The sequence below is a fragment of the Heliangelus exortis genome, chromosome Z (genome assembly GCF_036169615.1).
Source record: "Heliangelus exortis chromosome Z, bHelExo1.hap1, whole genome shotgun sequence".
NCBI lineage: Eukaryota > Metazoa > Chordata > Aves > Apodiformes > Trochilidae > Heliangelus > Heliangelus exortis.
The window spans coordinates 20,476,990-20,492,624 of NC_092454.1; the positions used below are offsets into that span (position 1 = coordinate 20,476,990).

At 34.9% G+C, this 15,635-nt stretch overlaps 1 protein-coding gene across 4 annotated transcripts in view; it reads right to left on the reverse strand.

Moving 5' to 3' along the window:
* Window positions 1-764: 764 nt before the first annotated feature.
* Window positions 765-15,635, reverse strand: part of ERCC8 (ERCC excision repair 8, CSA ubiquitin ligase complex subunit) — a 28,697-nt gene continuing 13,826 nt past the window's right edge. For 3 of the 4 annotated variants that reach the window (XM_071730630.1, XM_071730633.1, XM_071730632.1), the window contains exons 8-12: window positions 14,361-14,464; window positions 12,370-12,494; window positions 7,899-8,096; window positions 3,854-3,940; window positions 765-2,241 (exon numbers count right to left, since the gene is read on the reverse strand). In XM_071730630.1, the coding sequence (XP_071586731.1) occupies window positions 2,173-2,241; window positions 3,854-3,940; window positions 7,899-8,096; window positions 12,370-12,494; window positions 14,361-14,464 (583 nt within the window). In that variant the 3' untranslated portion in view covers window positions 765-2,172. Of the gene's footprint in view, window positions 2,242-3,853; window positions 3,941-6,347; window positions 6,388-7,898; window positions 8,097-12,369; window positions 12,495-14,360; window positions 14,465-15,635 lie in introns of all 4 variants that reach the window. The other variant, XR_011723212.1, reaches the window with a different exon arrangement.

Genomic DNA, 15,635 nt, shown 5'->3' on the forward strand with positions numbered 1-15,635 from the left:
TGATGAGGCAAGATGCAATGGGTACAAATTGAAAACTAGAAAAAGCTTTACACAAAAGAAGTTTTCACTCCAAGAATGTTCAAACACTGGAAGAGGTTTGTAGGTTGTAGATACTCAAAGCCCAACTGGACATAGGCCAAAGCAATGTGCTTTAGGCGACCACGTTATAAGCAGGAAGGTTGCACTAGATTGTCTTCAGTGGTTCCTTCCCATCTCAGCAATTGTGTACATGAGGCACAGAAAAAGGCTCTCTTCCTTTTACTCTCTTTTTCAGAAAGGTTCTTCCAAAAAAGCAGAATTAATGAAACATTCTTAATTTTGAGTTTAGTTTTTGATTTCTCACCTTTTAAAAATAAATATTTAATAATAACTAACTAAATAATATAAAAAATGTAATGCTTTTACCGCTCCCATTTTCTATATCATTCCCTGTCCATCATACAGCTGGTGGGTGGTTTTTTTGTGAATTTTTTGGCTTAAAATCAAGAACATTTGTAGTACATTACAGATTATTGAAAACTGATTGAAAAAAACCCAAACCACACTTATTCTTTCATAACTATTTATATTATTTACTGAGCACATTTTTGTGTGTAATGCAGTTGGCATATACAAATGAATTGCACAATTGTGCATGCAAACATGTCACCCTCTTCAAGACAAAAATCGTAATGTGTAATCTTTCTTCAAATTTGCTCAGGAGTTTTTCTAGTTTCAGCAGGAAAAGCCACTACTGGTAATTAAAAATATCATTTGGAAAAAGATTGAAAATTCTCTGATTTATTCTTGTAAAATGACATTGTTGGGTTGGTCCTCAAATTCAGACAAAGCTTCTGAAGTCTTGCATCCTGCAGCTAATGATTTCACAGGGCATCTTCAATTTTGGGTTTACCTCATTAAATAAGCACTACATATAAAACTTGTTTACTTACATCATCCTCTTGATTTATCCATTTGCTATCATTTTACAATGCTAGACTCTAGACTGGCATAGAAACTGACAGCCTGTATCTTGTACAGATATTAAAATAAAGAAGCACAGTGAATCAAATCTAAAATGCATATTAATCATAGAAAGAATACACACTATATGGAAAGTAAATTATCTTTCATTTACTTATAAAATATTTTTTCCTTTCATCTGAATTTGTCAGCCTAATATCTGCTTTGTTTTGGAAGGAATTTCTCCTCTACAGAGATGCATCTACATCTGACTGGAACTTCTAAATCAGCTCTGAGAATGGTGACTACATTATGTCTGAATATGAAACTAGTGACTGAGATAATAACCCCACAAAGCTTCTCCCCTTCAAAACAGAGCAGGCATTAGGATGACAACTTCAGATGAAAACAATTTTGAAGGACTGCATTCAGTATTTCTAGCTTGAAACATGCACCCCTCTCTGCCCTATACTGTACCTCAAGCCTGTTTCTGTCTAGTAACTCTTCACACTGGCTAGGGAAGTGAAAGGGATTCATTCATACATGAAAGAATGATCTTACAAACTTGCTAACCAAAGCAACAAAAATAAAACTAGTTCCTACTCTTAAGTTTCTGAGACAGATTCAGGCACTAGTATATGGTATCATTATATAAATACTCAAATAGATGATCCCAGCTATACCTCTTTTCTGAGTTGAGCACTGTATTTATGGAGAAACTTAAGCAAAACTAAAAATGCAAAAGAACAAGCTTAAAATCCTGCTGCTTTCCACAGCACATAAGCACTTCGAAATGGATGCAGCCTGCACAGATAAAATTAAGATGCAAGTATTCCTGCACTAGTCCTCCTTGAAAGAAAATTCTGCATCATGTCTCTTGGAAACAGGGGTTATTCTCCTTATGTCTTAGTGACACTAGAAACAATGAAACATTAACTGGTCCCAAGGGCTTTTATTTTTCCTTTATCAACTGTATGACACTGAATAAAGTACACCAGTGCATAAGGGTAAGGATAAAAGTCAGTAAGGGTGAAGAAGTAATCCTTTACATCTAAGTATAACATAGAAGAAAGAACACAGAGAACAGTGAAAACTTTTATCTGAAAGATTTTGCATGTACAGAACTATACCAAAAATCCAGTCAGAATAAAGTTGAGAGTATCCAATTTTGTAGATGAAGTCCATTAACGCAGTGCCTGAATGTCAATTTTACATCAACACAATTGAAATTCAACCTTCCTCGTCACTGCTGCTCCATGCATCTTCATACGCTGGATTTAAAGGCTGTTGAGATGGAGACTGAAGAAAATAAAATTTCTCTCAGTGACTTGCTTAATTAAATATAACTAAAATCAAATAAGGGTGCTACTAAAGGCAATTCCTAAATTACTGTATGTAGACAAATTATTGTGTTTCTCATGAGTACTGGAGGTTTTTTTTAACCACTTCTTTGGCCATTCTGCTGATTTGAAACAGGATAAATTATGAAAAAAACCTTCAGTACTCTCTTTTCCAATTTCAACAAAAATTATACTTGGAGCACTGAATGGAAGTTTTCTAAATGTCTGGTATAAAATAGAGCAGATAGATATTACTGTGTTTGTTTTCAGTCACTGGTTTTGTGTCATTACTTTCCTGGCCAAGCTTAACTGAGCACTACTGTCTCAAGTAGTCCTGGCCCCTGTCCATATTCAACAACTATTCTCACCTCAGTCCTCCCTTAGGGTCAATCTAAAGTCTAAGTGCAGCTACACAGTGCACTGTATCAGTTTTTACTCAGAATTAAACAATAAATAAATTTTACCCCATCCTGGGTTCAGATTCTGGTCACAGAAGCATTTAAAATGGCTGTTCTAGCACATGAGGGGAAGCAAGAACTAGTGACCCGTGGACTGGAGAATTGTTTGTTTCAGAGGCACCTACAACATTTGCAAACAGCAGCTATCATTCCAAATTTCAAAGGGTAATTCTAAGTAGAGATGGGTAAATTATCTTGTTGCTGTGGGTTTGCTTTTGTTTTTCGGACTAAGACATACACATCTAAATTCTCAGATACAACAAAAATGTTAATTTTAGATTAACTGAAGACTTTTGGTTTAGGGTTTCTAATAGCTGAGACTGCTTTTTCTTATTACCGTAAGTATGGAATAGTTTTGAAATAAGTTGTCTTATAAAACAAATCAAATGTAACAAATTTTATGCTGCTTATAGTTTCCTCATCCAAAGTAGAGCCTTTCAGACTTTCCAACAAATTGAATTTTTGCATGCTATAAGCCAGAACATTAACATATCATGATTTTTAAACAACAGTAGTTTTCCAGACTGATTATGCGAACGGTTTCAGTTCCTTGTAATCTAGAATTTCCTGTGCCAAATGTTTACTGAAATTATTACCCAGATCTAGCTCTAAGAGAAAGTACCCTTGAAAAACACTGTTACATACAATCTTCCCTGTAAGAACATGAACCTTTTAAAAAAAATCTGTTATATTTCTGCATCAAAATATTTAGAGATGAAGAGTGGCATCCCTGATTTTACTATATAATACACTGCATATTTTAAAACAGTTCAAAATACAATCATTGGCACCTTTCCAACTCTAAAATAGCATAAACTATAGAAAACATTAAGGAAGTTAAGAAAGCTAAAGCAGAAGTTGAAAGACTTATATGACAAGTATTACTTTTAATAGAGAAACTGGAAGTCTGCTAACGATTCTACTACACAATGAAAGAAAACACTCTTGAAACCCCAAGTCAATCAAAAAGATTGCACAGAAAAAGTAGGTGATTCTCCTTTACAAGTTGTTACAGATTTTGAAGGTGAAACACATCCTTGCTATTTGATTTCTACACCATCCCAACAAGTACGAAAGCCATAATAAATATTGTTCAACTCACAAATTCTTTACCTTTTCAGAAATGTCATCAGGAACTGGATCTCGAAGAGATGGTATCCATGCAAGGATATTGCAGTCTTTGCTACCACTATAAAGTTCCTTCAAGAGAGTAAGCAAAAATAACTTTTATACAAACGTACTGAAGAGTGACATAGATATAATGCTGGGCAAAAGAAGTGTATGAAAGATTTATTTAAAATAAAGACAAATATACAATTTCTAATTTGTAATATCACTTTTCCCAGATTGCTCAAGAAAACAGCGTAGCCCACATTTCAATGAGCTTCCCTGCTTAGTGCACTGCTCTTCTTCCCCTCACTGCTCTTGAATATACATCTACTTTAACAGTTAGGAACTTGAAGTAAGTTATGTTCAGTGGGGGATTAAGGAAAAAAAAGTTTTTTATTAGAATTAAAAATTATGAATTAATTAAAAAAAATCTAGTGATACATGTGTAATATGAAAAAAAGTATTAAGTAAATGTAGTTTCAGCATGCCTGGGGAAGGAACAGAACAAATAAAGAACAATTTGAAGCCTATATCCTGTTGTGAAGGGTGAGATCAGAAAGATTTATTATTTTTAATATAAATAACTCTATTTATTAGGATAATGACTAAAGACTGAGATCCCATTATGCAAGGCACTCTGGAAACACATAGAAGAAAATCTCTTCACCAAACAGCTAACAGCCAAATATAGCTCCATTTTCTTAGTTCCTTTAATAAAGGAATATAGACTTCTTTGTCACATTAAACCAAGGAAATTTTGATAATGAAAAATACTGCACTGTCTTTGCAGTCAATTTTGCAACAATAATGCTATTTTCCAAAATGTTACTTAAATAAACTCACATGAAGATATTCTCATGCGTTCAATCTTGAATCATACTCCTGCAAAGTGTATTCAATATCTAACAACATTTGAGTATTTCCACACATTTGGGCTGCCTGGGCAAAACATATTTTCTGTATTCAGGCCAACAGTATGGAAATCTTGCTTTAAGCATATTGACTTTTACACTTAAATTAGCAACTCTCTGCCTATGTGCATGTTATTTATATATTGATTCAACATAAGTTAAAAAAACCAAATCTCCTATATTATGCATATTTAATTCTACAACTGCACAAATTATGCTGAGAGTTCGTGCAGGAAATTAATGCCTAATTTCTATAAATTACTTATGTGGCTAATTGTATTCAGCAGATCTGGTATACTCATTTTTGTAAAACTGGTCCCATGCATGGAATTATTAATGCATAAAACACATACAAGATTATCATTTATTATTTTATGAGAAACATACTATGTGTCTTGCTTAAATGAGCACAGATCAAATTTATACCAAAGCGTAAGTCAGATCCCACTCTATCCTACCATCAGTACTCAGCTCATCTGTCTCTGACAGGATGCAGAATGTCACTAGAACTTTAAAGCTTCTTCTCATGCCAAAATCTCCCTGTAAACAATGTCACAGTAGCATCTGTATACTTCCATTTAACATTTATTACCACTTGTCTTACCTTCTGATGCTGGCCTGGCTAACATCTTCAGTTAATATTCACCACACTGAGTAATACTTAAAATTAATTATTACAACCAGAAACTCACACATTCAAGTCAGTCAAAAGAGGAATCCACTGAGCCCCATGCATGTATTTGGTACAGTTTAGAACACACATATATTGTAGTATGAACATGCTCCATGCACATTTATGGTACAATATATGGAAATACTAAGCTTTAAGACTCTGATGGAAGATTACAAATAAAATCTAATTTAATTTTCAGTTATCTTTCCTTAATAGCCTATCACGGGATTTGCCAAACATCTTTGCAGGTGTCACTGGCATTTCCTGAACAACAGAAGCAGCTATAACTTAAAGCAAAATTGTTTCTTGATGCCTATCTATCTAATATTTTATGATCTGTTTCTAGTTCATGGTGCTTCCCTCCATCTCTTTTCTGAAGAGAAAATGTAGGCCTAATTTGTTTACTTAAATTACTTAAGCGCCTCATATGGCACAATGTTATCTAGAATATCACACCCAATAGTAAACATCATCTCTGAGATTGCACAATGAAGGATTTCCTCTTCCACACCACCCCTGAAATTACCAGCCTCCTATGAAATTAATGTCTCTTATTAAAGGGCTAAATTCTATACTTCTTATTACTCAAGCAGACTAACATCTTATTAACTTTACAGAGATATTTACGTAAGAACAATTTAGGCCAACAATAATATAGTGGATTTTATGGCTCTGTTCCCAGAATCTCAAAAGGCATACATACACACATTAACTAAATCTCTCACCACTCTGTGAAGACAGCTCCACACAGTATCTCAAACACAAAAGGCATTCCACACAAACCTGGTAATTAGTTTGGACCTCTTAAGATTATAAAGAGATTAATATCATTGGACTGCAAATAGCTAGCTGCTTGGGTGTCAGTGATCTTATTTGATTATATGGTTCCGAGCAAACAGAAGACAGTTCTCACCTCAAATTCATAATGACAAAGCTAAAGTTCCTTTTAGAGCCTATTCCAGTTATGAGGCAAAACAAAGACAGTGATTTAAATACAGCTGATTAACAGAAAGAATGTGACAGGCTGGCACCAGTCAACTCCCATCAGAAGTTTCAAACAGATAAAAATACTGAGAAAATACAAGGATGATATCCAGAGATGTCTGGTGACAGAAGAAAAAGCTTAGAAGACTATTAATATGAAAAAAAAACCCAACTTAATAATGACTGAGACTCACTACCAGATTGAAATGGTAGAAACTATTCAAAAAAGATTAAGACCTTGCTTCACTTGAAGATAGTGTGCTAATTTCAAATGTGCAAACAAGAAAAATGTTAGAAAGCCATCTGCTAAACATTTCACCAGTAGAGGCATGACTTGTATCACATACGTAGAAGAGTTGTCTACACAATCTTCTGGATGGCTAAAGTTAATTAATGTTTTAATATGTATTGAAATACTATAACGCTGAAAGTGAGTTAATGTGCCACTCAGGAAAAAAGGCAGAAAGAAGTGAAATGATAGAGATACAAATGAACAAACACCTCTTTAATCCTAAAAAAGACAATGGAAGAAGTGATTAAATGATTGTTACTGCAGAGTTAAGATACAGGAATGTAAAAGTTGGTCAACATGGCTTGCAACAAAGCAGGTTTTGCCAAACAAAACATTTTATTTACAACTAGTAGCATCTTGATTCAATATTCTTGTAAAACAAGCTTTAGCTGGGAAATCATAATTTTTATTGGAATTATATGAAGACAGTTGACTATCTTATTGTCTCAAGGCAGAGAAGCTATTTGGAAGTATAGGTGTATATACAAATACATACCTGCATCACTGACAGTCAAAATAACATTATCACAGTTGACATACTGACATCAGTAATGTTACTATACGAGAGTAACAACTTAATACAGCTAAAGAGAAGAGCATTTAAAGAAAAAAACCAAACAGTCATAGTTCTAAAATATAGAACTGAACTCTCGAAAAGGGTTCTGAAAGAGAATCGGGAATCGTAACAGATAAACAAATGAAGCTGGTGCCAACATAAACCTATAGCTATAGTGGTTGTTACAGTTCTTGTGTGCATCTCACAGAAGTGCTCCTTTTCTAAGGATCTTAAAAGCCAAGATAGGGACACTATAAACATGCATTTTCAGGGCTGAAAAATATGATTTACAGTGAAATTTAAGGACTCTCATGTCTTAAGCTTATGAAAAAGATCACCAAAGATGACTTACTATAAACACGCTAGCACTTCTTTTGGGAAACTATTCTTAAAAACAAAGTCTTCTTAAGATAGTCAGGATCAGTCCAAAACCTGTGTCCCTTAGCTATAATGCAAATATTCCACCTCCCAGTGTTCTAGTATCTCACTGCCTGTTCATTCCAGAACTGCCTCCTACGTCAAAATCTTTGATTAAAGCACATCCCTGAAAAGTTGATGCCTTTTGTGTATACAGTTTGGCAATCTGCATAAATAGTCCAGGTTGTCTGGAATATTGTTTGTACTTTACTTACCTGAAAATCAGGTTGAAATACGCAGCAGTCAATATTACTATAATGTCCTCTGAGCATAGTTATCAGTTCTCCTGTAAAAATTGTATAAACAGCAATGGTACTACCATATGGTACAAAGGCAAACTCTGGATTACAGCCACAAGAGACAGCAAATTTGAGTCCTTTTCTACTTTCATTGCAGATTTTTCCATAATTCACCTGTAAAATGAAGGATTAAGCAGTTAGCTATTAATTAAAACTACAGGAAATTACATTAAAAGGTAAATTTCATTTCTTAATACCCACTAAAATTAATGTTAACCTTCCCAATGTCAGTAGAACTTGAGATTTTCAATAACAGCTGTCTATCAAAGGAACAATTTTCCCATTCATTAGATTTTAGTCTCCACATCAACTTCAGGAAAGGGAAAAAAACTAAAAACTAAAAATCAGCAGCTTAGAAACACAAATTTCTGTTGCATTCTAGACCTGCACTGAGCACCAAAATCATCACTGAAATTAGAGCTGGTTCAGGAATTATTGGCTTAAAACATTCTCCTAGATAGTCCAACAATGATTTTCTCTCAGATATTGAACCTATTAGAAGAATTCCTTATGCCTGAGAGTATACAGTCATAAATCATGGAACAGTTTGGGTAGAAACGGATCTTTAAAGATCACTTAGTCCAACTGCCCCTGCCATGTGTACAGACATCTTTGACTAGATCAAGTTGGTCAGAGCCCTAACCAGCTCAACCTTGAATGTTTTAGGGATGGGGCATCTAACACCTGCATGTGCCAGACTGTGATTCCATGTGCCAGACTTTCACTAACTTCATCATAAAAAAATTTCTTCCTTACATCTAGTCTAAACCTATCCTCTTTTCATTTAAAATCATTACCCTTCATCCCATTTTAACAGGCCCTACAAAAAAGTTTGAAAGGCCACAATGTCTCCCTGAAGCCTTCTCCAGGCTGAACAACACCAATTCTCTCAGCTTTTCCTCGTATGATAGGTGTTCCAGCCCTCTGATAATTTTTGTGTCCATCCTCTGGACCATCTTCTACAGGTTGATGTCTTTCCAGTGTTAAGGATACTGAGTTAATGCAGTACTGAAGGTGGGGTCTCACCAGAGCAGAGCAGAATCACCTCCTGCTGCCCTCACTTCTTTTGATACAGCCATCAACCATTAAGATGGTTGTCTTTCTGGACTGTGAGAGCACATTAATGGTGCTTTTAGTCAGCTTTTCATACACCAACACCTCCAAAACCTCTGCACAGCTGCTGTCCATTCCTTGAACCCCATCTTTAACTGATACTGAGGTTGCCCAAACCCTTGTGCAGGATCTTGTACTTGGCCTCGCTGAACCTCCAAGGTTCAGGTGGGTCCACTTCTAGAGCTTGTCAAGGTCCCTCTGGATGGCAGCAGGATGACAAAGAACAGAATCATCAACCTAGACAATACCCTAGGAATTTCGTAGCACACCACCCTTTGCTTGGGGAAGAAGGAGGAACACAGGAACAAAGGGAAAAATTCCCTTATGAGTTACCAAGAAACAGCAGTTTAATAGGCAGTACAGAAACAATTGAACGGCAAGTAAAAGGATGGCTAAATAAAGGGCAAAGTAAGGGATTAAAAGAGACTCATGAAGGAGAAGCAAATAAACAATAACTTGCTAAATTATTATGAACTATGTAAAAGTGATAAAAAAGCCTGCCTTCTAACCAAAACTGAGTCACCACTGAGAAATTCAATCCTGTTCCTGTAAGGGAAGTTGGGGTAGGTCTAAGACCTGACTAGAGAGGTGTGTAGGAAGCCTTACAAACAAAGCAATAGAGCTTACTAGCATCTGTACATTTCAAGTTGTTGACAAGTCCTATATAGATAAAAATCTCACAAAGAACTGAAAGTGTAAATTTTCCAAACTTGCTAGGAAATATTCCAGTGGCATATATCAGTCTCAGTAGATCCTATCAGACATCAAAACTGTATTAATGATAAAATTCAGAAATATATTTATGAGAACAGTATAGCTTGCCTATAAGCAAACTTTATTAAAACAAGGCACTAGAATTTTGACAAATGAAAGATAGTTATTAGGTTCTTTTAATGAAGAGGGAGAAGTCCACTACAAACACCTGAAACTCACTTACTTTATAATTTTAAAGAATATTTTCTAATACAAATATCAGTGTTTTAAACTTAAAGTTGTTGGTACTACGTGCATTGCATATAAAGTATTCTGTTTTCAAGGAGTATTGTCTTTAAAATTATACTCTTAATTTCTACTGAAAAACAGAGATTCACTTAAAAGTACAATGTTAGTAAAGATTCCTGGGTTAATTTTAAAGCTCCCTACCTAAACTTCATGGCCTATAGTTAAAAAAGACATAAATATTTATACATATATATATATATATATATATACACACAAGTATATCTTAAATGTGAGATTGTCTGACTATATGCTAACAGATTTGTAAAGTTAAAAATATTCTAATAAAAATGCCTCGGTTTATGCAGCTTCTTGATCTACTACTACTTTCAATTCCTAGTCCAAAGTTTGAGACAAATATAAGAATCAGTCAGCATGAGCCATGCAAGGAAGATTACTTGCTGCTCCATTTTTAAAGGATGCTATTTCATATCAAAGAGCATTTAGGTAAGAAAAGTTTAACAAAAAGGAGTCATGAAAAAATCTCTCTTAACCTTCATTAAATTGTGTTGAAATAGAGTTTGCTTAGCACACAAGTAGGTTGGCATCTTTTTAATACTGAGACAACATTTTAATAGGATGTAGAGCTTATGTCACATCCTTTGTGAATAATACTGCCTATTTTGTAAAGACTGTGTTTGTAAATACTGACTGTGTTAAGTCTTGTTAATGCTAGTCATTTTAGGAGGCATATTACTCTGCTAATAAAGAGCAATTAAACTCCTTTATACAGCATGTCATCTGTAATAGTAGTAATTCCCAAGATACAACACTGCTTATAATAACAGCATGTACAATGAAAGGAAGGAACGGAGGCTGACAAAAGTAAATTATACAGATATACTCAGTGTAAATGTATCTGCTTGATAGAAGAACCACAGATAGCATGCTGTCAAAACAAGATCTAAAAAAGATCTTAAAAACTACCTTTGTCCTTTGAGCATGGAGATAATCATATATTCCGTTTGACTTTTCCTATACTCAGTGAATAAGGGCTATTTCTTTTTGTGATAAAGCATGTAAGCAAGTTGTCTATATTCCTCTTACTACCTAACTTACTAACTATTCCTCTAACAATCGACTAGGCCCCAAATTTGGCATAGCACTCAAAAAAAAAAAAAAAAAAGTGTGCATGGCTTCATTTTTATCACCTTTGAAAGGTATAGAAAAAAACACACGGACAACTAGAGGAGTGACTAGTAGGGGAAATAAAGTGACTATGAAGAGAACTTGTACTATCTCTGCATGCACTTATTTGTCTGCTGGTGCCCTAAATTTTTTTTTAAGCAATACCTCTTGACAGGGAACAAAAATGTAGTACTCTGGACAATATAATCCCTGACTTGAAAAAGCAACACAGGATCAAGCTATTCCATATCAAATAAGAACACTAAAATAGCCTATGAAACAAGTCAATGAACTAATGAGCACATAAAAAGAAAAAAACAGTGATCTAGCTGGTTACCAAAGAGTGAACCAAAATGTATTATCTGCTTTGGTGATATTGATTTGAAGACAGAAAGATGTCTCAAAGTGCTCAGAAACTGGCAAATACAAGTAGCATGAAAAGAGACAGCTCCTTTCATTTAAGTGTCTGTAAGGAATTATTTTTGCTGTGCTCTGAAACTAAGCATCAGAAGCAAAAGGTGAAGTATCTTCATTTCCTGATAGTAATGGCAGACCATAGCCACAACTGGCTAAAATCCCATGGAAACCAACTTATCTGATATATATATATTTTATATCTTTCAGAATAAAAAAAGGAAACAGATTTTTTAACTGAAAAGAAAATTAAAAGAGCAGCAGCAGTAGTGATTTAATTGCCCCTCCACCCCAGTTTGGTTGCAAGAAAGCCACACAGTCATTCAGTGAAACTCTCAGGTATGGATAACTGCCCTGTGAGTAGGTATACTTACAGCTAATTGTAAAAAAAAATTAAAAATATAAAAACCTTAATATATGGTGACCTTTGGCTGGATATTTAATACTGCCTCAAGTGTTTTCAGTTATGCTAAGAAAAAATGACCTTAAATTTACCATATTCAATCTTCAAGTAGATCCAAGCTTCTTCATACTGTTTTTTAATAATAAGCAGAAATAAGAAAAGAAACCTGGAAAAAAATTACTCACAAAATCTTTTAATGATGAGATTAAGCAGCTATATCCTTTTTGAAAATAAATAAATACCCAAAGTTGTAATGACAATTGCAAAAATTACAAAGGTACTAAGAATAAGTGCAAGTAAAAACATAACCAAAGATTCCTGAAAACTTACTAATGTGTTTTCTCCGGTGGAGCTATTCCAGAGTCTCATCCGATCATCTGTGCCAAGAGTCAACAGATGAAGTCCATCATTCGTATAGCATAAACCATTAACTCTCCCATTGTGAGCAGTGTTTGCTGTCATGAAAAAGAGCTGGGTCAGATACCTACAGAAGAATTACTACTTTGTATAGATATTTTTGTTTCAATTGATAGTATTGAAAGTGCTGTTTAGAGGTTAACGTATCATTAAATAAATTAATAATTTAATTATTGGTTTATAAAACCAACTGGGTGGGAATTGGTTACCAGTGGTGTTCCTCAGAGCTCAAATTTATGGCCAGTTCTGTTCAATACATATATCAATGATCTGGATGCAGGAATCGGAAGTACCATTAAGAAGTTTGCTAATGTTACCAAAATGGAACCTGTTGACTCTTTAGGCCTTGCAGATGGATATAGACAGACTGCAGCATCAGGCGATGATGAATGGGGTGCAATTCAACTTAGAAATGTTAAAGCAGCTAAAGTGCTACCACAGCAAACCTGACTATGGTGCCCATTAATTAATTCACTGAAAAATGTATTAGGTGTCTCTGCAGGTTACACTGAAGTACACAATTTAGACATACCTCTCAGGTTTTTCAATGATTTTTTAATAAAAAGGCTTAGCTGCATTTGCTATACTTCAGCTATATTTCAAAATACTTAATATACCAGTCTGATTGCCACTAAAACGTAAAAAACCATCATCTTGAACCTGTCAGACAGAGAAATAAAGTTGAGAAGAAAACTGGTGTTTTTGAACAAAGACAACATGTCATTCAAAGGAATGTGCAAAATGGCACTAATTATCTTGGGAGTAACAAATTTTTCATAAAAGAAAATTTATCCAAATTTTACTTTTTCATAAGTCTTAGATTTCTTCAGTGTTTTCATCCCAGCAATTTCTTCAATTTCAATTAAATTTAAAATTTTAGAAAACAAACATCTATATTACCACACTACAACTTATAAAACAGGAAACATGGTTATTAAAACAGATTACAGCTATTTCATATCCTTCTGTGCATTTTAGAAAGCCAGTTTGACTTTACAGAGATTTGCATGTATTTTTCCCCTTGCAATTTAAGTTTCACTTAAGTCAGACTGATTTGTAGCTTTCATCACTATGACTTTTATGCTACACAAACCAGAGCCAAGATAGACATTTTCTACTAAGGCCATTCCAAATACTATGTATTTTTACCTAATAATGACCGTTAAAGTGCATTTTTGGCCTGCCAAAATTAAATTTCTTTGTCTAGACTTGACCAAAACTCAAGAACTGTAATTTAAAGTTCAGAAGCTTCCCTTTAATTTAGTTATTCTGGTATTTCTTTTTAGGCATGGAAATGTTATCTGAAGATAGAAAAAAATGTTAATATTGAACAAGGCACCATTAACAGAGTTGATGGACCTAAGAGTAATTTAGCTTCCTATAAAATTAAATATAATCATAAATTTAGACTCCTACACATTTATGCACTACACAAGAGAGAGAATATTCTCAGAGCTTGCACTGGAATCAAGATTAATTTAAACAGGAAAAGGGATGTCCTTCTGAAGGTTTTGTTGGTGTTGCCTTTATTTCTAGAGGAAGATAATTAACTACTGGAACAGCTTATCAAGTACAAAGTGATACCTACTTATTTGAAACTTAATCTACAGCAGGAATGATTTCTGCCTAGAAAATGGATGGTAAAATTTCCTGGTTCAGGGGGAAAAACATCTAGAACAGACACAATACTGCTCCCAAAGAGCTCTCTCTAAACAGGATTCCCAGCCACAGACCCTGTCTCCTTAACAGTGGTAACTCAATAAATTTCAACGGCCTGTATCATGTGGTAGGTAACAACCGGATTATCACTGCTCCCCATGTTGGTCTTAGTATTCCACACATTTATAAAATATAAGAATGCTTCTAATTACATATGGGTTATCACCAATTTTGTTTTGTATTACCTGCCTCAGAAGATGCTTTGGACTTTTCTCCATTGTGCTGATCAAGTGTAGTCAGACATCCAGATGCTCTCCTCACATCCCATAGATTTACTCTACTGTCAGCACTAAGAAAAACAGATTTGCGTACATCAGGGAAATTGCGTGCACCCTGGGTCATTAACTGGTTTTGGCCAATCTACCTGACACAACCTGGTCCAGCAACTGTTCTGAACCACTCACCATGCAATCCCATTCAAGCAAACAGAATTTTATTAGAATAAGACAGATTTCAGACATTCATTTACATGAATTAACAAATGTAGCTCGTATACTACAGACACATAATACTGAATCTTTGTCTACAATACAATACACTTGCTTCTTTGTTTACATCATAACACTCTTGCATGCACAAATGAGCTGAATAAACTGTAGCTACAGACTCCATCATTGTCTGTAATGGTTGACTGGGGACTCAGGCTCTTGTTATCACAGTTGGCTACATAGACATAGGATGTTTAGGTCTATATGCTCTGCTATGATATGGTGCTATGGCAGAGAAACACTCAGAAATTGCTTCTATAGGAACTCACTGGCTTTGTCTACATTATCAGGGTGGCACAAGGATCCGAAGGTTTAGGCTGCTGTGATTCATTCTGCTTCACAGGCTGAATGCTCAAGCTTTGGTCACACTGTGCCTTTGACAGTAACAAAAGCTACAATAACTGCTGGTACTAAGGTACAACATGTAGACAGCAATACTGCAGGCATGCGCTTCACATGGCACCCTGCTGTGCAGCTTGATTTGAGCATTCCAGTAGTGCACTTCCGTGTGCACCATAAGGCTCCCATGTACATCTAGGGGGTAAATCCATAGAAAAAACCACTTCCATCCACTAGAAAGATAAGCAGTCTATCTTTGTAGATAAGCAGTCTTCTAGCTGAAGTACTACATGCTTTTTTCCCCGTGTTTTCTCAAATGAGGTCAGTATGTTAATATCGGAAATATATAAGGCATAATTATATCAAGCGACTAAAGCAAAGCCAACTGCTATTCCTTATCTGGTCTGTATCTGATTAAGCTAATGGCTAACTTGTTCTTTTGTGCTACCGCCCACTAGGGATTGATTCTGTCAATTTCCAAGTGGCAATCTACATGAATATATTGATAACACATTATTTTGCTGCAGAAAAATATTCTAAGACCATGAACAGAGATACTACTGAGGTCTGAGCAGGCTGTAAAATGAGCAACAAGCTGCAAGAAATTCATTGAAATATAATAAAGAAGCTCTA